The sequence below is a fragment of the Phaenicophaeus curvirostris genome, chromosome 1 (genome assembly GCF_032191515.1).
Source record: "Phaenicophaeus curvirostris isolate KB17595 chromosome 1, BPBGC_Pcur_1.0, whole genome shotgun sequence".
NCBI lineage: Eukaryota > Metazoa > Chordata > Aves > Cuculiformes > Cuculidae > Phaenicophaeus > Phaenicophaeus curvirostris.
Genome location: NC_091392.1, coordinates 82888307 through 82913891, shown reverse-complemented (window position 1 = coordinate 82913891; position 25585 = coordinate 82888307). Strand labels below are relative to the sequence as shown.

The following is a 25585-nucleotide window of genomic DNA, read 5'->3' as shown; positions in this document are numbered from 1 at the left end:
TAAAGCAAAACAAAAATAATCAGGAGTGGATTTGTGTTCACCCCTTGAATGGACTTTTGGTTGCTTATGAGAGAGAGTGAAAAGAAAGCACTTTGGCCTTTCTTTTGTGGGAGGAAGAGCACTAGGATCCACAACCCACACTATCTTGCAATATGCAGACGCTTCCAGGCCCCAGAGCATCAGGTTGAAACAGGCTAGTGGCAGTGAGACTATCAGACCAAAACAGGCTTGTTGTATGGGCAGGATAGTAAGGCTACTGGAGAGAAAAGAATAAGCAAATAGTTGAGAAGAGGCTGAGGGAGATAGAGAATCATATACTTCTGTTCAAAAAGATTTCAGTGCAGCTCCAAGAGACAGAAAGAAACATGGGTCACAGGGAGAGACAGAATGGAACAAAAAGTACAGTTCTATGACAAGCAGAGGCGTTGGGAAGAGTAAGTGGGTGGAGAGTTGCAGAAGTGTATCCATTTCCCTCCCTTTCATTTTCTTTAAGGGTGTTTTTCTCAGGGTTTTTCAACTCTTTCTCCTCCCCACAGCAATCAGCCAAGCTGGGGAGAAGAGATTGTCTCTGAACTTAGTAGTGTGTCTTGGCATAGAAGACTGATAGTAAACAAGTAAAGAGTTGACAACTGTGGTAACCACAGGAGCAAAACCTGCTCAGTGACAAGAATGAGGACCCTTCCAGAGGTAAGGAAATGGATGTGTCTTGCAGCCTGCTAAGGTACCTGCATTGCACTGCTTTCTTTTTCTTCCCCAATCACAGCTACACTGGTTATTGCTGTAGGGAACAGGAGCAGCTGAGTTTTTGATAGTTTGTACTCAGAAGTGGCTTGTCCAGGTTTCAGAAGTAATAATGTGGGATGTGGTGTGAGGATTTAAGCATTCTTGCCCTTCCTGTTAGTCATCCTAATGGCTATTCTGAAACTGTATTCAGATCTGTTTGAAGTACTGACTAGTAAGTAATTATGTAAGTAAATACAAAACCAGCATCTTTTACTGCATCCCCATTTCTTCAACAAAGTATTTTAAGAAAGTAATTATGCAGAAATGTGCAGTTTACGCCACAAAAGTAATTGTGGGTAAAATGGCAGGTTACTGAGTGTAAGAATGACATGGTAAGCCTAATTGCTCCCCATGTAGTGTGATGCCCTTTTCCTGATTGGATGTCTTAATAACTAGTGTTAGTTAGGTATTTACAAATTGCACTGAACAGAACTGTTAGTTCAAGGTTGCTAAAATGTACACAAATTTCAAGGAAAACAGAAATAAGTAAAATCGTCTATGTGACTAAGTAATATAAAAAGGAATATATATGCTTTTTATGTTGTAAGTTGTTTCAGTGTTCAGTGCAGTGCCTGTAATGTAAATGGTCACTTTAAATTTATCTTGGCTGATATATTTTTCTGACCTAAGAATTTCCAGAAAAATTTGTATAACCATTCTCATATTTCTGTGTGATAAAGATCAGATTAACAATTGTAATTTTAAATATTTATCAGCCATGGTTATGCTTCAAACTTTTAATAGTCCAGACTATAATTTCACAAACTTTCTGTTTAGTCTCTCATGTTAGCCAGTACTATATTTTAAACACTGGCTGAAATATTATTTCTCAAATGGCATTTAATGTGCTCAATTTATGTGCTTAAGTGATTTGCTGACAAAAGATAAATGTAATAAAACGTTGAAGTTTTTTTGAATATTGGGGCATTAGTCTGAAAATGTTATCCACATGACTACTGTGATAAACACAATTTAGGTAAAAGTAAAAGTCAGTAATTCTTAAGTAATCTACAGGCTGAAAAAGAATACCCCTAAATTAGGTGATAAATAGTTATGAAAAATAATTCTTCCTGCCTTTGATCTCTTTATTTTAATTTACTTTATTTTTGTAAAAAATCAGATGTTTCTTTTTCTGCAACAGCACTAAACACTGGGAAAATGCAAGGTGAGGAAGAATTAGGCGGTGGATCTCCAACCTCCCTGTGCAAAACTCAGGAGTAGCTCACAAACAGAAAGAGGGAAATGCTGAAGGAAATAAAATTCTTTGGCTGATTCAGCTGTATCAAAATGTCTTGCTTTAGTGCTAACAGTACCTGTCAAGATTCTGCTAGCCTATGTTATGCTTACATTTGAATTAAATGATTCATGTAGTACATAATTTCAATATTATTAATTTTATAATGGAGGACAGTTAGAAGTCAGTTTTTAGTGATTTTGCAGGCATTTGATCTCACTTGGCTACAGTGAAACCAGTTAATTTGAGTACTCGCACATTTTTAAAAGAAAAATGTGAAAGAACTGGAGCTGTACTGGAAACTGCATTCATCTTCAGCTTCATGAGAATACTAATCATTCTTTTTGCTTACTCAGAAGTGAGGCCATATGGAAAAGCTCTGTCAGGGATTAAAGGGTCTTTATCCTTTTCCAGGCTTGTTCAAACTATTCACTTGTGGCTTTATATGGAGCATGCTGGATGAGGCAATCAAGCCTCAAAAGTATTCTGTGTCCTGGAAATTTTTATATCCCACTTCCAGTTCCATCTATTTAAATCCACACTTATTTGACCAAGGATTACTGAATTGGGAGGGGCTCTGTATTTCAGTGCCTGTGTTGTATGAACCACTTATTCTGTCTGTGGCATAAAAGTGAAGTTTATAATAAATAAAGAATCTGACAGGGATATTGCCCACTTCACTATCTTTATAAGAGTATTAAAAAAGCAGGTATTTGTATGTGTTGATTTCTTGAATAGCGTTTTTCATCCCTATGGCATACATAACACAGACCTTAATCCAGTTTTCGAGTAGAGGTACACAACCAATTTGTACTCCTCTGTCTCTTCTTCTGGGGTATGCTATTCTTTTGTTCTCAGCCAGATACTTCTCTAGTTGTTTCACACTGGAATTTTAATGGGGGATAGTCTAGTTCTCTTACAGATTTTTAAAAATCTATTGTTTATGCATTTTCCATTTCAAAAGGAACTTAATGTGTAGGTCTGATATAGACCTTCTGTTAAGCAGAATTTTGGCAGATATTGAAGTGGCAATCTTGAAATACCAATTTATTGTTAGTATCCCCACAACCATGCCATTTCATATTTGAAAGAGAGATAACATGAGATCAAAGAATTGCAAAATTATACTATCTAGCAGGAATAGTCCAGATTTTTAAATGTGAAAAACATGAAGTATATTGCAACAGTGAAGGCAGGAGCATTGTGAATGTAAATAATTCCCTCTCCTAAATGGTGAGAAGTGAGGGCTTGAACACTGAAGAATAGTTTTTCTTCTTTCTTTGCAGCCAAGGAAATTTTCTTTCACTCACTTCCCTGCCATACTCTTAAGTTGTGACACTTACTCTCTACTTAATGAGTAAAAGCTAAAGTGTTTATTAACAGGGATGTATGAAAGGAATTTGGATTTCCTCCTTCATATTTTCTACACTGTACTTAGTATGGTTATGTTCTGTATCCGGCACCTTTTAATGCCAGGACTCACTTATATATACTTGCTGTCCACTTAGTTATTTTGTATTCTGCCTAAAGAAGTCAAGATAACAGGATTTTAAAGAGAGAAAGGTAGTCAGGTGTTTAAACCTGTTTAAAAGTTTGCACAAGTCAAGTAAGCTGACATACGCTTTTGAGAGGCTTCTGTTAATGATTGAATAAAATGCACGTTTGAAAGATCTAAAATTGAGGTTTATTTTTCTATCTCTTTCTGTGTCTTCTGTTTGTTAATGTGTATGTACAGTAATGGCACACGGCGTGTTAGGCAAGATGATGAACAGCAAAATCAATCATTTCCTTAGAATTTACTCAGCTGATGGGGTATATGATGTGAGGTACTTAATTCTTGAAGGAATTTAATTAATTTCTTCTTGTGATTGTTGTTAAGATCTATGTTTTCTGGTTTTGTGGCAAAGACAATAGTTAATGAGCATGGTGAGAAATGCAGTTTAGCTGGTGCATATAAGGGAGCAGCAAGAGAAGACAAGGGAAGACAATCTAGAACCTGAGAGTCGTGCCAAGGCAAGCAAGGAGTAATGACTTCACCATCAAAGTGTGCACTGTTACAGTACAGGAATGAGAGAGGGAAGGCAGTTCTGCTGACAGTAGCGAGGGTCAATCAAGTCTGCCAGGCAAGTCCATTTGAGGAGGCAGGTCCAAGGAAAAAAACCTGCAGAATCAAGTCTGTAGGTTTCAGTCAGGATACAGATCAATGGGGTGCACAACCAGCCATAGGCATGGTTGCTGCTGCAGCATAGCTCAGATGGAAATCATGCCTGAAAATTGCACAAAGCAGCTCCTGGGTGAAGAAGCAGGCACCTCCACCAAAGCTGCTTCTCACTTTTTCTCGAAGACCTCCAAGGCCTGTCATGGTTTCTCAAATAGCTTCCTTTTATCAGAGAACCAGGCTTGAGCACAGGAAGCTAAACTTCAGGCTGTGGGACCAGTACAGGCCAGACCTTGAAACTGGCATGTAAGACTCGCAAAGTGCACTTTGAGAGTCTTCTATCAGCTTTCACACCTATGAGATTTACCACTTGCTTGCCATACTAATAATATTTCTTCTCCGTCCCTCTTCCTCCCAAGTTTTCCATTATCTTCTGTTTTTTTCCATCTGCCTCCTTTTTTCTTATTGTGTATTTCTATTCAGTTATTATTCTACTTCTCATTTTTTTAGTTCTTTCCCTTTCCTTATATTACCAGTTCCCACTCCCGTGTCTGTTCTCTTGTAATCTGCTGTTCTACGGTCTTACGTACATTAAAGCGGGTAGAAGAAATAGACACACAGAGTAAATGTCATTTTATCTAACTTTGTCCAGGCAGATGTCAAGAGTTTATCCTAACATAGTCATCTAACTTTCTTTGCAGTCAATGGAGAAAAAGACAGGTAACTCTGGAGGATGCTTCAGCTCATCCTAAGACAGATGCCTAAAATAGCAGCAGTGCTTATAAGATGCCTAGCCTTCTGCATGGACCAAAATGACACACCTAGATTATGAACATAACTAAATTTAAGTGGGATAAAACCTGCCTGTATAGAAGATCTTTCCTGTGACTTACAGCTTACAGCAGTTTTTAAAATAGGACTTGGACAAGAGGGCTTCGGATGCAGGAATTACTCCTTGATGAGAGATTTGAAATTAGCGCTCAGGTTGCCAGACTGTAACAGAATGAAGAACCACCACTCCCAGCCATCATGTTATTAGCTTTGTGGGCTCAAAAATGTTTTGATTTCTTCAGGAGGTACATGAAAGGTGATACCGTAAACCAGAATGAACTATGGAGGGACATGCCTCCTCATGGCAAGCTGGCTTTTAGATGCATAACACTTATAACACTGTGCAGCAGCTGTAGCTGGAAAAGACAAGGAAATGAAGGAGGTCAGAAAGCCCTTGAATGTACAGTCATCTAGATGACTTGGATGACTGTTGGTATTCTGGCACTAGACCTGTGAGTGATTTTCTAGATTAGGTGAAAGATGGAGTATATGAACAGTGCTAACTTTAATACGGTTTTTTCTTTCTTAATTTTTTCTTTCTCTCATTTTTCTCTCTTCAGACATGTGACCAGGAGCTGAGAACAGGTGCAAAGAAAAAAAAATGCCTTCAGGAGAAAAGCCTGCTTCTGTGTATACTGCTCAGTAATCTCCTGGGCTTTACACTGCTTATCATCTACATCGTGATGACTTGTAGTCTAGGTATACTATGGGATATCCTGTTCTCTGCTTCTTCATCCACCCCACTTGTAAGATGTCTTTCTTTCCTCTCTGCCTCCATTTTATGAGGCTTATCATCTGTGCCAAGAATCAGACTTTCAGAATCTGAAAAATCATAATACCAGTTGTAAAAAAGGTACACTGTTCTGTTTCTTCCTTGCCTTATAGTGGGGAAGAGTTACTCACACCTGTCCTCCTCCTCTGCCTGCCATTTAATATGCCTGGGCCCAGTTTTGAGGGAGAGCATCATTATAATATCTCACCATCATGTCAGGCTCTGTCTGTATTCACCTCCAGGAAACTGGACTGAATCTGAGACTTGGAGCTCCTACGCCACCTTTCCATCTATGACTTTGTAAGTCTAGTCCTAGTTTCCTAGCACAGACCAGTGCAGTCATAGTGTAGAATGAAAAGTCGTAGTCTCTTTCTAATAAGGGACCTGTGAGCGTAAAACAGAAATAATAATTTACCTTTCAAATTTGCTAAACAACAATCTGCACAATGGTCCACAAAAATGTTTATGCATATAGAATGCTCAGGACTGAAAGTGGATTTATACTGGTGGACACAGACATTTCCTGCTTCAAAAATGAGCGTTATTGACTCTCTACCTAGCACTTCTCTTTAGCCCTTCTTCTACAGAGACCACGGTTAAACTGTTAGTTTAGATCTTGTCTGTTTCCATCCTGCCTATCTCCTCCCGTGTCAACTGTTGAAACCATAGTATGGAAAGTCTTACTTTGATTTACAAGTGGTTTATTTCAGTGAATAATTGATCTGATCTGATGTTGATACATGGCACTGAACCAAAATGAGAACATGTACATACAGACTGATTCGCAGCAGTTTAGATAAAGGTAGTTTTAGATCAAAGCAAGATGTACTAGAAAGTCTTTGTCCTCTTGTAACAAATGTCATTGCTAAGAAATATTTCCCATGCTTGAACATCTCACTCCACGTTTTAAACTTATCTCCTTACTTTCTCTGTTTTATGCCCTTATTTTGCTTCATATGTTGACACCATCAGTTGCTTCTTGTTTATCATTTGGCCAAATTTGGCTAATTCATAGAAAATACACAGAGTGTGCAGAATAATCCAACCTGTGACTGCCTAGATAGCATCAACAGAGGACAACACCTCTAAAGTGATTGTCTGTCCTTTATTTAAAGAGTCTCTCTTATAAAAGCAACGACAATCTTCCTGTGAAGTGAAAGAGAACATACTTTGTTCTATATTCAGCAAAAACTTACAAGGAATTCAATACTCTGCGTACAAAGGGGTTTGTAACAAAAATAAATCTTTCTAGGGAAATGTCCCACAAATAATTCCTCTTTTTTTTTTTTTTGAGTTGTTCTCACTTTCCACAATCACTGCTTAGTTCTCTCCTATTTACTTATTACCCAGGATCCTGTGATGTCAAGCTGGATCTTACACTATTGGCCAGACTCCTGAATTCTAGGAATGACACCGTAGACCCCTGTGAGGATTTCTACAAGTACGCCTGTGGTAGATGGGAAAGCCAGGACTCAAGCAGAACCACAGAAGAGTCACTAAATGTATTTGATGTGTTGTTGGAAGAAAACCAGTTGATCCTAAAAAGGCTTTTAGGTAGGGACAGATGATTGGTGTGTTACCTTCAGCATCTTCCTCAGTCAGAGCTGAGAATACTAATAACTGAGAGCACAATCATTCTTAACAGGGACTGAGTCCAGTCTCTTCGTTCTTCTGTCATTGCAGGTAAAAATTTATTCTTAAGCATGTTGTATTATAATAGCTGCATTTTAAACATTTTGTTCCCTTGCCAAGTGTAATAGATGAAAGTCGCACTTTAAAATTCTGACAGCAATCCAAACCATTTTCCCATTGCCTTTAAAAGCAGACCTTTTTAGGTGCGCTTATCTAGTGTGCACACTGGTCATGGGTCCTGACTCCACGTGGGACTGAAGCCTAGGTACACACCACCTTCCTGTTGTGCTGTTTTCATGCAAAGAAACTCACATATTTGGCCTCAGGATGAGTTATGGCACTAGAGAGTCCCTTGTTAGAGTGTCTTTGGGAAGTGTGCATGTATTTACTAAATTGTTCTGAATTTAAGTGCAGTGTAATATTTTATTATAGCCTTTCTCTGCTCTAATACTGCTGAACTTTTTTTTTTAAATCACTTCTGTGGCTTTTCATCTATTTCTTTTCCTCAGAGGGCCCAAATTTTGGGATAAGAGGCTCAGCTAAGGAGAAAGCAATCCAGTTCTATCGCTCCTGCATGAATACCCAACAAATAGAATCCCAAGGAAGTCAACCATTGAAGGATGTCCTAAACCAGGTGAATATTTGTGCTATATCCTCTCCCTTCAGAAGATAATTCCTGTAGGGAAAAGGAAAGTGTGACGTTAGGGTCATATGGTCCTACCTGGTGGAATTTTGCTAGACTATGGCTCTGAATGAGATCATTGTTCACAGCACAACTTCTATAGTGATAAATAGTCTAGATTTAAATGCTGTTTTAAGATCTGATTTTCTGACATCAGGTACCTGAATCTTTCCAAATGACCTTACATACGACTATAGGACTGTACGATGTCCAGGGCTGCAAAGAGGGGTCACTTTTAATCTCAGAAGCTCAGTTCAACAGGATCCAACTTATAGATCAGGGAATATCTTGCAAAATAGGTGAAATTTTTGTGTCTAAGATCTGATAGCCACCCACTACTGTAGGCTTCAGGAGAGCTTGTTTAAAGAGGAAAGTGCTTCTCTATCCATTCTGGGAGAATCCTCTTGGTGACAGAGAGGGCCAGCAAACAACATTTATGCCCTGTCTCCAAGGAGGATGCACAACCTTCCAGCAGAAGAAACAGTGACTGCAGGCCCACCTGTGAATCTGCTGGTCAGAGAGGTGGGACCTGTAGTCCCTTATCCCTGGTTGTCTTTCTGGATGTCTGTAGAGAAATGAGACCTCTTTCTTCTCTTCTCCTTCTGCTTTTTTCTTGTATACCTTGTTCTCTTCATAACGCTCATTCTTTTTCCCTGTGTCAGTTTGCTGTTCATTGTTTTGGTTAAGTGAAAGTGATAGGTTATTTTAAAACCAACAGGGGATGTAGGAATCTTCATGAGTCTCCCCTCTTGCTTTTTGCTTTGTTGCTTCTCAGTAGATATAATGACTGAGTTCATAGGAGTGAAAAAAATTTTGTAAATATGGATCAAACAAGTGTTTTTTCTCACATGCTGTTATGCGCTCTCTCTCTTTCTCTTTCTAGATTGGTGGATGGAATATTACAGGTGTGGGGAAAGCAAAAGATTTTAACAAAACTCTTCAGACTCTCATGGGCAGATACAGCACTTTTCCCTTTTTCAAAGTCCATGTGGGTCCTAGTCCTTCTGATCGAAAGACCAATATTATTCAGGTAAGTGGACTGAAGAAAGAAAACTATTAGGAAGAACTGGGAACAGAGACTCAGCCTCGCTCAAGTTAAGCCTATGTTCTTCTCTGAAAAAAGTTTTCCTAAATTTCAGTAAATTTGATTATGTTACATAAAGAGCACTTATTTCTGGAAAATTAACACATGAGGAAGAGTAAATTTCTTACTTTCTCTCATCTCTTCTGCCTGATAGTGTAGATTGTACTTTGTTGTGGAAACGTCTATTGCTTCTTATGTTCATGGATATGACCAGTACAATAATGAACTCTAGAAGTGTCTAATACACAAAGAAATTAAAGAAAGAAGTGATGCCAAAAAAAAAAAACCCAATTCATCTCCACCAACAGACTGCTGCTGAGCTAGTTCCCAAGCAATGGCAACGCTGGCCAATTTCCTTCACCCCAGCTTTTACTGTTGAGTATAATGTCCTATAATATAGAATATCCCTTTGGACAGCTGGGGTCAACTGCCCCAGATGTGTTCCCTCCCAACTTATTGCGCATCCCCAGCCTATTTACTGGTGGGATGATGTGAAAACACTATTTTCATGATAAATCCAAAACATAGCCCCATACAAGCTACTATGAAGAAACTATACTCTATCCCAGCCAAACTACATGCACATGTAGAAATATTTAGCAATGTGTTACACATTTGAATATCAGTCACTGCAGATTTGTAATGAGCTTGTAAAGGAGCTGCAGAATATGATAGATTCCCAAAAATTAATAAGCAAACATTTTTTTCAAAAGGAAAAGCCATTTATTAATATTTCAAATCATGTGACACAGAAGTTAACAAAGCCTGTTGAGCATATCCTCACATTTCCAGTTGTCATGAATGACGATTTTTTTAAGATAAAACTTGTATTTAAATAAAAGGACAACTTAACAGGGTTTGATGGTAGTGTCACTCTATTACTTACTACATGGAGGAAAAATATGGAGGGAAAATCAGGTTATACATGTCTATAGCCGAAGGATTATATGTGCACACCTGATACTTTGTATTGCTTAGTTCATATTTCAAAGATTCATCGTGCTTATCCCCAATTCACTTGCTTACATTTCAGTCTGAGCATTCAGTGTGAGTTCACTCCAGATTTCAAATGTGAGGTTTCACTAAGCAGACTCTCAAGCATTGGATCCTTCCATCTGGATATTTGACATATGTTCCCTGAAGTTTTTGCAAAGCAGGCTTTCAGACATTGGATTTTATAAAATAAATAATTTAATAAAGTGGTACAGCAGCATGGTTGACTCCGGGGAGAGAAGCCAACATGAACAAAGGAATCCCTGGGCAGTTACAGCATTACAAACTACTTATCTACTCCTCTTGCAATGGTTTGGACCAGTAGTAATATTTGGGTATGGAGTCTTGTTCTTCATTGGACTCATTTGTTGCCTTCAGGTCATTATCTTGTCTTAGTGCAGCTGGTGTTGATGAACTGTATCCTTGAAGAGTCTATATTTACCTGGTTTTTTTGGGTTTGGGTTTTTTGGTGTTTTTTTGGATGTTATGTTTTGACCAAACAGGTTGTATACACTGGTCAAGTTTTTTAACTGGAAGTTCCCAGTTTGTGGCCTAATGCTTCAGCAAGTCTTGTTACTCATGCTAAACTAAGCAAAGAGTATACTGAATATGCACACAATATTATAACTCTAGGTGATTTATTCTATTTAAAATGTCCCTTATTTAAGCTAAACAAACAGTTTCTGTTAAAAGGAGAATTCCCTGGCATGCAGTTCAGCTGCCATCTGGGGAGGTTTCAAATGGGGCTCACCAGTGATTTGGCATTGGTGAAAGATCTCATTGCTTTGAGGAGCACCCTTGAGAGACATCCCAGGGTAAGGGAAGATCATCGCCATGCAGCCACACTGCCCTGCAGGGAGAGCTCAAAGAAGGCTCACCTAGGCTGTCATATTTATGGGATAGAAGTGGTTGACTCGTAATCAAATTGCATTTAATATGCAATTAAATTAATTAATTAATTAATTTTAAATTAATTTAAAATTAAAATTAAATTAATACCAAGCCTCCTTCTTGGTGTTCACTGTGCCCTTGTGGGTTTCTTAGAGGAGTTCTTGGCCTGCCTATAGGCTGACTTTTGACTCCTCTGGAGCTTGAGTCAAAGTGCTGCTGGTTCAGCTAAGGGGAATGACGTACATCTCTCACACCAGTGTTTCTGGAAACAGTGAGATGTTTTTCCTTTACTCCTTTTTGCAGATTGACCATCCTGAGTTTGAGATGCCACTTGAGAGTGAACTCAGACAGAAAAATTATCCTGAGGTAACATATCAGAGGCTGAAGAAAGGTAAAAGGAGCTATTTGGTGTAGGGATCTCCTTGAATTGCCTCCTGATTCAGAGTGGTCTGTTTCCATGGGTTACGGTCAGTGACCTCTGAAAATGTCTCCAGGAAAATTCTTTACAAAACTCTCTTATTTTCCAAAAAGATAGTTTATAAAATGTAACCCATTTTTAGATGACAGGTTTAAAATTACTAGTGTAGAAACAGAATATTACAGTTTTAATTTATATTTGCCAAGTCACGAAAGCCTGAACTTCTCCTTAGTTTTCACCTTGAACGACTGTTTAAAAAAATATTCTTGTCCAAATTTAAAATCTGTTTATTGGGGGAGAGGTGGCTAGCATTTTTAAAGTTAGTTTAAAATGTTTTAAGCCAAGCTGGAGAAACAAGCTTTTTGACTTTGGGAGTTATTGAAACAAAGTTAATTTCATCAGAGCTCTGTCATTTTTCTGAACTTTATAAAAACTGAATTGATTTGAGTTTCTCAGTCTTGACACTTTCAGAAGAATCTTCCCTCCCACCCTGAAAAAAAAGTCTGTATAATCCATCACAAACATTCCTTTGATACCTCACGAATATAGAAGCAAGAAGCTGGTATTTTCTCTTCATTAAAAATACTGGCTCATTGTATCAGTTTAGCTCTCTCCTTTGACTCCAGAGATGGCAGGCCTACATCTCTAAAATTATTCCAGTATTTACTTTAATTGTAAGCCAGGACAAAAACAACGTTTTGGAAAATCAGTGTTCTTCACTGAAAAAGGAGCTGCACTTGGCAAACTGTATTCCACCTGAAGAATTATGTAAGGATGTTGCAATGAGGGACAGATTTAAGGATGGGGCTGCAGTGATTTGGAAAGATTGAAGCTTATATGGTCAAGGTTGGTGGGTGGATAGATGGATGGATGGGTGGATGGATGGATGGGTGGATGGATGGATGGATGGATGAAAGGAATAGTGGGGTGACTTAATTTTCAGTGATGTTTCTCCCATTAGTCATATGCTCTGTGTTGCAGGTTCTCCGTCTGTATCTCTCATATTTGAACAAACTGGGGGTCCTACTTGGAGGGCCACAGGATGGTCTCCCCGATTCCTTTTCCCGTACCTTGTCCTTCATCTCTAACCTCCAGCGAGTCGTGACCCCACTACAGGAAAGACAGCAGAGGAGGATGCTGTTCTTTCGCACTACCATTAGGGAATTACAGGTATTTATCTATGCCTTAGAACTTGAGCAACAAGATTACTAGTGACATTCACATTCTGAAGATGTGCATCAAAAGGGAGATTAGACACTCTGTTTAGATGCCATTCTCCTCTCTAGTGTTAATCCAATTTAAAAAAAAAAAAAAAAGACAGTTCTCCTATTCTACTATAATCAATACCCACATCATAAAACCAGTTTAACTTGTTGAAAGTATCTCCTAACAGTTTTACAGAGACTGTCCCAGTTTCGTTCTTAGTTCATATCAAGCAGTTCAGATTCACAGTTTAGCATGTAAACTTTGTTTTCCTTTTAGGAAAAGGCACCAGCTATTGACTGGCTGTCATGTCTCCAGGCTGTCTTCCATCCAATGCCATTGAACCTGTCTCAGCCAATTGTAGTGCATGACATGGATTACTTAAAAGGCATGTCACAGCTCATTAAACAGTGGCAGAATGAAAGGTAGGAGTCAATATCTATGGTTGCAGTTGTTCATGCCTCAAGAAATTTTAACTGCAGATATCATAAATGAAAGAGGTCTGTGTTACACGTTGCTGAATCCAGTAGTCTAAAAATTGCAAGGCTGCTGTGGCTCTATACTCACAAGTTTAGCCAGTACTAAGGCTTAGCACATATTCCCAATAGGCTTGTGCATGTACACATCAGATATGTACACACATATAAATATATATATATACACACATAGAAGTGCCACACAGATCAATGGAGACGGAATGCAGTACCTTTACTGTCACTCACCCACCCATAGCACCCATTCAAATGTTAACAGCGGAGAGAGCTTAATCTTCTTCCTTGCCTCCAGCTGGTGAGGACTGGTCTATACTAGTGAAATATATATATGTACACACAATATGGATCACTCCTATAGATGGTCTTAATTATTCAGTCTGTCCAGAAGCTGGCCTTAGATCCCATGGTATCCACAGCTGTTGCCATTTGGATATATGAGCCCCTGAGTCTTGCGGCCCTACTTTGAGTGCTTGCAGTCTGGGCTCTTCTTGTTGCAAGTATAGCTATACAGACAGATCTCTCCAGTAGTTGGTACAAAGCACTAGTCTCTCCAGTAGCCAACTCTAAGACCCCTACTTTCTCCAGCAGCTAGCTTTAACCAAAATCTCTCCAGTAGTCAACTCTCAGACTCCTTGTCTCTCCAGTATCCAGTCCCATCCCCCCGCCCCCCAGAGCAGATTGTTATTTAAGAATGCGTTTAATAAGGACAGATTCTGGCAAGCGTGTGCAGGACTCAGTCAGACAGACATCCTGGAAAATCACAAATTTAAACTCAACCATTCCCTCTTACCTTTGCTCTCATTTTCCCATGTGTGTTCCTCTCAAACCACTATGATCCTTTTGTTTCTCTGCCTTTGGTCATTCCCATAAGCATCCCATAACAAGTCTTACATAATCCCACAACCCCCTCAAAATATTCTATTGTAAGTTTCATCCACTCCTAAAAATGCTCTTTCTTCTGCTTCTCATAAAGAACACCGTCTCTCAGCAGGCAATTACTCCTTGAGCCTTCACGATGTTTTAGGCAGAGAGTTTCTTTGGTTGATTCATGTCAAATCATCCTCCTTTGATAGCCCCTGGTGTAGCCCCTTCAGAGTACTTTGGTGACATTGTTCAGGTTACTAGGGCTCCTCTGCCTCAAATTATTCCTCTGACACTTGCCACACCTCTGTGTTTATAGTGACTGGCCTTTAATCTTCAGTCTTTTAAAATGTTATTTTCCTACAGGGTCCTTCACATTTATATGATTATTTGTCTGGTTGGGAATCTCTCCCCAGCCCTTGACAGTCGATTCCAAAATGCACACCTGGAGGTATCTAAGATACATTATGGAAAAATGGGATCTAGAATGGTGAGTTAGCATTTAATCATCTTCCTCAGCTTCTCCAGCAGCTGAACATCCAAGGACACAACTTCCAGACATTTTCTTGGTGCATTGTCTAGATGGAGTTTTTAGATTTGGGGCAGAAAACTACTCTCACTAGGCCATTAAGTGCTTCCTTTCTCTCAAAGAAATGTGGGAGTAGACATGACACACAGAACTTTAGAGAGCTAAGTGCATTGTGTCATGGAGTAGGGAACAATACATAGATGGTCACCTTTTTTCTATGTATTTATCTCATATGAGTATCATATGAGTCTTCACCTTGTTTGCAAGTAAGAGAAGTAAATCACAAGGAAATGCACGTTTTACTTGAGTAAAGTTTTCTGAGGTAGCTTAGTTGGAATTACATTCCTTATCATTCACTGCTGCCATTTTCAGAATGCCACATACATGCCACTGACTGCTTGTTTACATACCTTTTTACACCTTTCCTATATCTGCCCTCACTCCCACATGTCTCTATTTCTTTCTTTCTTCTTACAGGTTCCAGCTGAGCGCTGGAGGAAGTGCTTGACTGATACCAGCTTTTTCTTTCAGCCAGTTCTAGGGCAGATGTTTGTGCAAGAAATTTTCCCTCTGCAGACCAAGAAACTTGTAGGTATTCATTCTCTTAACCCCCAAGACAAGATCAGCTTCGTGTTTTTCTTTTTTGACATGTCAAATTAAGACCACATCAAGGCAGCAAAATAATGTGTTGGCTTTATGTCTTTTTACATATTCTTGTATTTATGCACTTCCCCTCCTTCTTGGGGAATGAAAGATGTCAGAACAAGGCATTTCTGTCATTGCTAGAATAATCAATACTAAAATAACAGTTATTTCCTTTATCTCAGCTGTTAGCAAAGTCATATGTGCACTACCAATACCAATGACAGTCCTACAAATGCATGCGATCTCAGTGTGCTTCCTGGAATGACAGTTAATATTAATGGTATTTATCACCGGTCTGACATATTTAAATAAGATTTTTGATTGCAAAGCCATTAAGCTGTCAAATGACCAGTTGTACAGGAACAAATCAATCCCAAAACATCCTGAGTGGATTCATAGTAAAAGGAACACATACCCTCAGTTTTGAAAAGATTTGTTTTTTTTCCTTTGATGATCAGAATTCATTTTTCTTTTGAGGGAGGTTAGCTAAGCACCAGATTTTATAAAGTGCAGTGTATAAAGTGACAAGAATAAATAAAACCAAGAAAAGTTAATGGGAGAACAGAAGAGTAAATGTAGTGAAGCTGAATTAATAAAATGTGATTTTGTGAAGGAGAGACTCAGATTGTCATAACTTCGGAAAGGGAGACACTAGCATGAAATACTTCTGAATACTGATTTTTAATTTCACTCAAAAAATTATTTGATCAATTCCTATCCCAACAATGACTAAATGAAAAAGAATTATTTACCTCTTAGTTACCATGAGAGGCAAGATGAAAAGGAGTGTGGTAGAGTATGGCGAGCCCTGTGTGGAACCAGTGGATGCCAAATAATCATTGTAGAATTTAGTATCTCCTTTTTCATCACAAGTTGAGGAATTTCCCTCCAATTATTCTGTGGCTCAGTTGCTGGAACAACGTTTTTCTGCAGTTCTGACCATGTCTTCTTTTCTCCATGTCAGGCTGAGCAGATGTTCTTTGAGATCCAAGATGCCCTCTATGGCCAACTGGATCAATTGGAGTGGATGGATGAACAGACTCGCCAAGAGGCAAAAGCCTTGGTGCGTGCAGAAGGCAGAAGTTGCTGAGGCCTTCCTTTCCCTGAAGTCTTTGGAGAAGGAATGGAAGGGGCCTGCACCTTCAAATTCTTACCTGCTTCTACAGGCGCATAATATTAAATAGATGTCATACACACTGAAAATTGTAGGTGGTTACATAAGTGCTATCATGCACACGTGATCATATATAGATGTGTAGGCATAGAGAGGTTCAGTGTTTTTGAGATACAATTCAGTTTTATACACCTAGAGTGGTTAAAAACTATAAAGCTAAGCAACAGATAACAGTGCTGTAAAGAAAAAAAGAAGAGTAGAACAACATTAGGCCCAGGTCATTAAGTAAGCAGAGTAGCAAAAGAAGATATCTTGTTGAAAGAGAGTAGTTGTTATTTTGAAGGGCTGATTCACAGATCATAATTAGGTTGTTTAGAAACAGAGTTTTAAAAGGAATTCTAGAATGTAAAGCTTCCTATTGGTCATGTATCTTTTTGTTTGTATGTTTATTATGATTTTAGGTTTCCAAAGTACAAGTGGAAATTGGCTCTCCAGTTCACATACTCCAGACTGATGAAGTGAACCTGGAATACCAGAATGTGAGCTATATAATGTAAACATGCCTGCCTACTTATTGGCAGTTTATCTGTACCAACTGCTATCTTTGCTACTAAAGCAATGATCTTTGGAGCAATGCATATTCCCACTGTTCATTTTCTGAGAACATAAGGGCTAAGACAACCTTTATCTTTTGCTCCTGTTGCCTATGCAGCCTCCTATTTAGAGTGACTAGCCTGGTAGAGTTTAGTTGTGACCTGTTTGTCGCTTCTTTTTGGCTTGCAGATAACTATCCTACTATATCTTAAGTTGAAGGTCTTTGGGATGGGGAGAGAAAAAACCACAAGTATTCCATTGGTTTGCCTTTTGATGAACTGTTTTTTGACTTCATTCATTCCCCTCACATGCCCTATGACATTCACGTTATTTCTCTTCCCTCAGTTGGAGATAAATGAAGAAACTTTTTTCCTTAATGTGGTGGCTTGCTTGAAAATACTAAGGGAAAATTCCTACTTGAAACCTCTTCAGCATCACTCACAGGATAAGTAAGTGTCAAATACTGAACTGAAAAACAGAATCATACGCTCATGGACTAACTGAGGTTGGAAGAGACTTGTGGAGGTCATCTAGTCAAAACCATTCTGCTTAAACCAGCACTAGCTAGAGCAAGTCCCTGAAGCCTATGTCCAATTACATGTCTATGTATTTCTTTTACTGGGGAAGGAGGGGGAGGACAGGTGAGGTAGGGTGGGAGGAGAACTGAAAATAGTACTTCTGATGTGTTTTCACAAGATGCTGTCATCCTTCTTTGCTGCAAGGCTGCTTTGCCGCATCCTACTTTAAAAAAGCCTTGAATCTGGCAGCTTGTATGTATTCAGACTGAGTTCATGCTACCAAAAAACCCCACCATTGTGGAGGAAGCCTCAGACTCCTGAAAAAAGAACTTTTTTTGCCCATGAACCCTTGAGTAAGGGGGATAGCTGGTTCTCCTGGACTGTGGTGATGTGAATGCTGGCAGGGTCACCGCAAAGGCAGGACATAGGATTCTTCAGAAGGCAGGCAGTGCTGAGAGGCATGGCTGGGACCTTACACAGACTGAAGAGTATTCTGTGCAGGTCTTCACAGGAGGTTATTAATTCTGACTTGCTTAGCAGGGAAGTTGTAAGGGTGAATCCCTTAATGTGTATGAAAGCTAAGCTACTAGCTCTTACCATCTGTAAACAAGTGAAGGTTTATTTCAAACACCAGTAACTCTAGATAATGTGAATTTCATCATCTGCTGCTTCTGTATGAACAGTTGTACTGAGCAGACCATTTTTGCAAGTCCAGTGGAAGAAAGGATCAAGGTGTGAGATAAGGCATTAATACACTCTCTCACTTTTCTTTTTCTGCTTCTAGCTGGCATGTGTCCCCCTGGGCTGTGCATTCGTACTACTCAATAAGGCACCACATGGTGGTCTTTCCTGCTGGAATGTTCCGCAGCCCGTTTTTCCACATGGAGTTTCCCAGGTATGGAGGGGCTGCAATGGTGGAATCTGAATGTAGTCCCTTGACTGCACCATGTTTCCAGGAAGAATCTTAACGGATCTGCCTTTTTCTTACTTCATCCCAGAAAGCCACATTAAAGGCGGGAACAGTTGCTATTTATGAAGCCAGATGGATACTGCCTTATGAATTCTGAAAGAGTGTTATCGTTGACTCTGCTGGAGTAAAATCAGAATCTAGGTGAAACTAAGCTAAACCAAGCATATTACTACAGAGCAAAGAGGCAGAAATCTCATGTAGGTTAACTGCAAAGAAGATATTTCACTTTTGCCTCTCATTTTCTAGATTCCATGAATTCCTGAAATCTAACCCATAGAAATCTAGCCCAGAGAAAATAGGAGTCTCACAAAGCAACTTCTTGTCAGAAGACTTTTTCAAATGGATCAAACACATTTCTTCTCTTCCTCTTTTAAAAGAATCCTTCTCTAGTAAGCGAACAAATTTTTAATTCTGAGTCTTTCCCTGCAACAATGGCACTTCTGTAGTCCTTGCTTTTATAGCTGGGTTCTTTTGTCATATGAAACAGGTCTGTTAGCAATATTTTTCTGATATTAAAATTATTTAAAACAGTAGACTGTAAAAATCCTATTTGATGTCCTTTTCTGCATGATAATGGATAGATACTTCTAATCTGTTGTACTGAAAGACAAGCTAACACTATGGCTAGAGACTGAAGTTTGAAAGAAATATTTCTTGGTTAAAAGTAATTTTCTCTGTGGTGATCTCTATTACTAGTTGTATGACATCTACTAGTGCTTGCAATATTTCATGAATTCATTACAGAATGAAGAACAGGACACCCCAGAACAATAACAAATTTTTTTTTTTTGTCCCAGCAGTATAGGCTGTGACTTACTATATTCTTCCTCTCCAAAAAATCTACATCTTCTTATTCCTCTTGCATTCAGGGTTTGTAAAATATAGTTTTCTCACTGTCATCCCAGTTGAGTAGACTGGTAAGTCAAACGTGATCAGCTTTTTGTGAATTGGAGTGATAGCATTTGCACCACAGTTTAAACTTTACTGACAAAAGCCAATTCAGATGAATGTGAGGATAATTTTCAAAATAAGAAGTCAGCAAAGCAGTACACTTGTTATAGAAACAGAATGGTTTGGGCTTGAAGGGACCTTTAAAGATATCTAGTCCAACTCCCTGCCATGAGCAGGGACAACTTTCACTAAATAAGGCTGCTCAAAGCCCCATCCGGCCTGACCTTCCAGTGATGAGGCTTCCACAACTTCTCTGGGCAACAATTATGAGTTATCCATTACTGAGCTTCTGAAAGAGCAGTTGTTCTGTTCCTGTCAATTACTACTCAGTTGCTAATAATGATCTTCTACAATAATTTCGTGTTTCAGTAGCATTGATCAGTGCATATAAACAAATAATGAGCACATAATTTCATATTATGAAAACACATTTTGAGTCTACTCTTACTTGTGTGATTATTGTAATCTTGTTGCATAGAATCATAGAAATTCTTATTAGGCAGAACTGCTGGAGATCTCTAGTACAATCTCTTATTTGCAGTGAGATCACCAATGCTAGACCAGAGTAATTGCAGTCAAACCTTCACAATTTAATTTGCCTTGCCAGTTTTATGTGGAATTTTTCACTTGACAATTGTTGCAAGATTGCTTCTCTAACCATCCTGCTTTTTTATGGATTACTATTGCAGTTACTGTTTGTGCAGTAGTTCAGGCAGTTGTGGGTAAGTAATGACATGTCTCAACAGCAATACTTGTAATTAGAGCTAATAAAGGTAGAATCTTGTTCACAGACTTTTCACTATTAAGATGGCTTATTAGCTACAAATACTTTAATGCATATAGTACATTAAAGTACATAGTACAATTTTAAGGATTGGTAGAATAATTTACTCTTGTATTTGTGTTCCGCATCTGAGATACAATAAATAGAAAGTGTTTCTATGTGCTCTCAGAGCATACTGCTCCTATGCAGTCCACAGTTGTGCTCAGTGGCAATAAAGAATATTCACCTGCCCTCTTTTTCTCTTCAAAAGTGCACTTCTCATTTTTGTTTTTCAGTGCTATGAACTTTGGAGCCATTGGAGTCTTCATGGCGCATGAACTTCTTCACGCATTCTATGGTTATGGTGGGTACTAGCTGTGGTGCCTTTCCCTTCAAGATCCCCTTGGAACTTTCCCTCAGGGATCTTAAATCCTGGTCCCTATATTAATGTACAAATATATTACTAAGGTAGATGAAGCTAGGGAAAACTCATTCCAGGCCATGCTGACTACTGAGGAGACTTGGTGATTAACATGAGGAGTACAGGTGAATGCCAGAAAAATCTTGCTTTTTTTTTTTTCCCCACAGTGCTGCCTGAGGGATGTCCTATGTGTAACAGGAGTGCACTACAGAAATCTATAGACTGCTTGGTTGAACAGTATGAAAGCTATGACCTTAAGGTCAATGGTACTTTTACACTGTTGGAGAATACAGCTGACACTGGAGGGCTCAACATTGCTTACCAGGTATTATAGTCAATTTACTTGTCTAATCTCATGGACTCACCACACAAGTTAACCGCCATGTCACAGGATTGTTCTGGTGCATATCTCCAAGACATCCTGCTCCAGCTACAGATTTCTTGCACCCCTGCGCCAGTGCAGCATGTGCCCTGCATGTCCCCTGCTATTCCAGACATAGGTTCCTCAAAAAACTTTGCTCATAACCTCACTAATTCCACTTCTCCCCTTCACCATTCTGCGGTGGGCCTTTCTTTACTCCACCATTTACGTCATGCATACAAAAGCATGTTATTATTTATGTTATAGATATAAAATATGTATGTGTTATATATGTAAATATATCAAGCATATATTTATATGTTTGTGTGTATACCTGAGGAACTAAGCTGAGATATGAACCAGAATTCTGCGTGGTGGTAAAAAGACTCCATACTGATGTTTTCAGCAATACTTTAGTCCAGAGAGAATTTTTATTTCCTCGTGCAGTAGTTCAGCAGTTTAATTAACTATTGAGTGCAGAGGGCACTCTGACATATGTAGGTCTCAAAAAGCACTTGTTACATTCTAGCATGGGGAATGTTACGAGGTAGACAGTTTTTAATTTTTATTCAAATATTTGTGACTTTCTTTACTAGTAATTTTCATTCTTTCTAGAGCTTCTCTTATCATGATGTGCTTGTGGTAGTGTCTGGAATTGGAAGAAAAGGTATTATGTTGCTTTTCTTCCACCTTAGAGTTATTAAGGGCATGACTAGCAGCAAGGAGCCTCAGAGTGAGGAGAGAGAGATGCAAACTTGCTAATTTATTAAATGTATGTTAGAAGGATACATTTCCTTGACAGAAGTAGTGGTTTTGGGACACTATCTGAAGGTGGATTTATAATTATTAATTTTTTTTCTCCACAGGCCTATAAGAATTGGCTGAAGAAGCACAAAGAAGTGAAAGATTTACCTGAGATCGAACTGTCACATGATCAGCTTTTCTACCTCAGTTTTGCTCATGTAATGAATTCAAGGCTAGTCATGTGTGCCTCTCACTCTCTATTGTCTTCCATGTTGTTATAGTTTGCCTTTCTCAATATTCACTCTTCCCCTGCTGACAAAACTGGGAATAACTGATGTTTCTGGGAGTTCCAGAATCTTATTTAGAAAGCTAAAACACACATGTAAGACCCCTAACGTATTACAGATCTCAAAGCTGACAAAAGGCCTGTCTGCAAATATATCTATTATAAAGCTCTGAAATCTACCGAAATTAAGTTGTAGCAGACAAGGAAAGCATGCTTTATTGCTAGCCTTTGAGTACTTTTTTTTTTGCTGTTCTGAGCAGTCTACACAGGGAAAGTGGAATTTTACTGGAAAAGGTGCATATTTCTTCATCTGCCTCTCTGTCATGGTGAATAACTAGATGTCATGTCATTCTAAATGACCAATAGTGAAAAAAAGAGTTTAGAATTTTATTTAAAGAACTAGAAGTACATGCATACATAGTTTGAGATTTCTTTGGGAACCTGGTTTAAGCATTTGTGCAAAGTTGAGCAGTTGTGTATAGTTATGCAGTTCGGTTCCTCATAATAGACCATTGGATTTCTGGTCACAGAAAATTCACACCCTTATAAGTCACTGCAGTTGTGCAAAGGGAGAAATTTTGTGCATGTGTTGATATTAGGTCAAAGCAGTATGCAGAAAAGCAATTCTGAAATTACAGATTATTGGGTGTTGGTGGCGAGATTTGCATTTCAGTGACAATGTGGAAGCTGCTGCATCATTTGTCAATTAAAAAGACTGAAATCACAAGAGCAAAGACATGGATTGCCAGTAAAGTCACATAACCTTCCCCTCAGTCTCATGAGTAGTAATGGGATGTTTTGTAAGTGCTCTCCTTTCTTGATGAATACTCATTGTTTTTGCTTAAGCAGCTAAATATGGACACTGAAACTATATTCCATTATTTCAAGATTGCATGAGCCTAAACTCCAAGGTGGTCTGAATTGCCTGTGTTCTGGGCTATGTAGTATAGCAAAAGAATAGATGTCTTGTCAGATAGGGAAGTTGAGACAGAGAAGTTTAGGGAGAGGAAAAGCAGTCTGAAATTGTAGTGGTGAAGGGAAAGATGTGGACATTATTGGCATCCATGTAAGCACGTTTCCTTGTTTACTCCAGCAGCCTCAATCATGTGTGCAGAGAAATGAAGCAACTTGAATCTTGTTCACATAAGGACTTTCAGCCAAACTGACTTCTATTTTGTTTCCTTTCAGACAATGTGTGGACACCAGGATCCTGAGAAACTACAGTCTTCCCTGAACACAGATCCACACAGTCCTTTGCCACTTCGTGTCTGTGGGTCTGTCAGCAATAGCCAGGACTTTGCAAAGCACTTCCACTGTTCCAGTGGATCTGCAATGAACCCAGATAACAAGTGTCGTATCTGGTAATCTGCATGGAAACAGAGGAGGAGACATATGAACCCAGGGAGAGGAAGGCCTGACCCATGAATATATGACCATCTTCTCAAGGCCACTAGGGTGATATGGTGCTCTTATTCATTCCTCTACCTTTCTTTTCTTGTTATCTTTTCCTCAGTGGTTTATGGCAGCAAAATTCTTAAACTGGGAAGGGAAGAGGGTCTCTTCCTGCTGCTCTCAGCCCTGTGTCCCAAGTGCAGCAGCTCTGGGGTTTAGCAAGTCCGAAGATAGTGAGATAACTAGTCAGTCTCTACTAGGCAACAACATCTGAAGACTTGTAAACAGAAGGACTGATACATTAGTCCCTCTGTTCAGCACGTTTCCCTGTCCACTCTAGGAGTCCCATAGTCATGTTGAATGGATATGGCAATAAGCAGGAGCTTTAAGACTTGTTCATATAAGAATGGCTTTTAGGGAAGTTGTATGAGTCACTATGCAAACCACACGTCAGAGAGGGAAGAATACTCTTCACTTCTTCTGCCAATAAACGGAGACAAGTAGCATGAAAGACTCAGTGGCTCCACTTCTAGGCTGAAAGATAAGCCACTTAATAATGAAGGCCTTCCCTGATCTGTTTTTTTTCCATCAGCAATACGTCTAAGAGACAAAAGAGAAAAGCATCCCCATTGGTGGGAGGGGGCTTGGGAGCTGAGAACAGATTCTCTTTCTTCTCTCTTTTCCAGAAGATTCTCCTTTTTCAGTCTCTACTTAGGGTTGAGGATATGGTTGAAGATGGAGTACAGGACAGTCACATGGGTTTCTAGTAGTCTCTGTATACCGAACAAATAGAATTCCAAGAACTTCTCTGGATCCTGAAGCTCATTCATCTCTAAAAGTTTTTACACCCCTACATTTGTAGACATTTACTATTCAAACAGAGGAGTAGAGCTGCTAAAGGATTTTAATTTTTACTTGAAATTGAATTTTAGGTATTAATTTACCTTAGAGTAAAAAGAGAGTAATAAATAATATATTTTAGTGTAGAAGTAGAATTGCTTAAAGCACATTCTCAAGAGCAACCTAATAATGACATCAACTTCAGGTTTTGATAATTAGAAAATGTATACCAATGTTAAAAATTTACCAAAGTTAATAAGTATACAAAATACTGCCACCTTTTGCATACTATTCAAACTGTTCTTGATTATGGGAGCATTTTTATTTTACTTATTGTGTTGGCTGCATGGGGACTGTTTGCGGAATAGATGATGGCAAGTGGAAGCATCCCTTACCAATGTAAGGATTGTAAAAATTGTGAAAATCCTAATAACTGTGTTAATACTTTTCAAATACTGAGAAATTCAGCAAAACATTTTCCAAGAATAGACATTCAGAGTTTTTGCTTCCATTGATCAACTTAATAAAGTGTTTGCTTCAGAGAAAAAAATTGCTTTGATTGCAAACTCTTTATGACCAGGCCTGTTTCTTTGTTCTGTAGTTGTACTGCTCCCAGCATGACTGGAGTTCTTAGCTGAACTTCACAAGTAATAAACAAATAGCACCTTGAAATAATTTGATTTACTTACCTATCATAAAAAAATAACACATTTGGGCTTGTGCTTATCTTTACCACTTAAACAGCATATACTCTTCCTCTGCTCCTTTAATAAATTTTGTCTTTCTTTTAATTAAATTGTTAATAGCAATTATCATTGTACCAGACCTTGTGTGTAGTATAAAAGTTATTTTAGTGTCCTAATATCACTTGGCTTCTTTGTTTATAACATATCTGTCTTGTTAAGGTTATGGGAGGGACAGTTTCCCGAAATATGCAATTTTTTCTTGTTCTTACAATGTATGATAGAATTATGAATATTCTGTTTAAAAGACACATTCACCCTTGAGGCTGGTGAGCTGAATCAATTCTTGTTTATTGCTAATTATGATGTTTTTACATAAAGAATATATGGGAAATGCAAGAAGGAAGCTCTGGCTTAGAAAAACAATTGCATGAGACTGTTAATTTATTGTGTTCCTTAAGGAGAGGAGGGAACACTTTCAATATATGCACAAAGTCCTTGTCCTCAGTGTTGCGAGTTCCCTGGGATGTAGTTGAAGAAAAGTCATGCTGTCTAGTAGGTGATCATGAACCACGGTTAGGTTTTGTAATTGTTATTATCCATGACCTTAGAAATTATTTCATGCTTTACAACATACATAAAAAAAAGAGCATAACGCTGACAGCATTCAGGAAAAGAGCCAGATCCAACAGTTGATCCTTCACCGCTGAATTCCTCAGTCTCTCTGAGTCCTCCTGC

At 38.7% G+C, this 25585-nt stretch overlaps 1 protein-coding gene across 3 annotated transcripts; it reads left to right on the top strand.

Moving 5' to 3' along the window:
• The first annotated feature begins 327 nt into the window (after positions 1 to 327).
• Positions 328 to 25284, top strand: KEL (Kell metallo-endopeptidase (Kell blood group)). Of its 3 annotated transcripts, none has more exons than XM_069863478.1 (18): positions 328 to 687; positions 5567 to 5705; positions 7129 to 7332; positions 7920 to 8044; positions 8976 to 9122; positions 11364 to 11426; positions 12574 to 12648; positions 12961 to 13106; positions 14403 to 14526; positions 15043 to 15153; positions 16175 to 16273; positions 16786 to 16863; positions 17264 to 17367; positions 18221 to 18331; positions 20417 to 20484; positions 20709 to 20866; positions 21769 to 21864; positions 23121 to 25284. In XM_069863478.1, the coding sequence occupies exons 1-18, from the start codon at positions 670 to 672 to the stop codon at positions 23295 to 23297; spliced, it is 2043 nt and encodes a 680-aa protein (XP_069719579.1). In that variant the 5' UTR covers positions 328 to 669; the 3' UTR covers positions 23298 to 25284. The 3 variants fall into 3 exon arrangements, with proteins under 3 accessions (XP_069719579.1, XP_069719570.1, XP_069719585.1); XM_069863469.1 differs by having other exon boundaries at positions 12460 to 12648; XM_069863484.1 differs by lacking the exons at positions 328 to 687; positions 5567 to 5705 and adding an exon at positions 7424 to 7461 and having other exon boundaries at positions 7194 to 7332; positions 12460 to 12648; positions 23121 to 25283.
• The last annotated feature ends 301 nt before the right edge of the window (positions 25285 to 25585 follow it).

Excerpts from the sequence above, each read along its gene's own strand:
- KEL (XM_069863469.1), top strand. Across the intron at positions 12,649-12,960 it reads CTACCATTAGGGAATTACAG|GAAAAGGCACCAGCTATTGA; the intron begins GTATTTATCTAT and ends TTTTCCTTTTAG. Across the intron at positions 18,332-20,416 it reads TTCCACATGGAGTTTCCCAG|TGCTATGAACTTTGGAGCCA; the intron begins GTATGGAGGGGC and ends TTTGTTTTTCAG.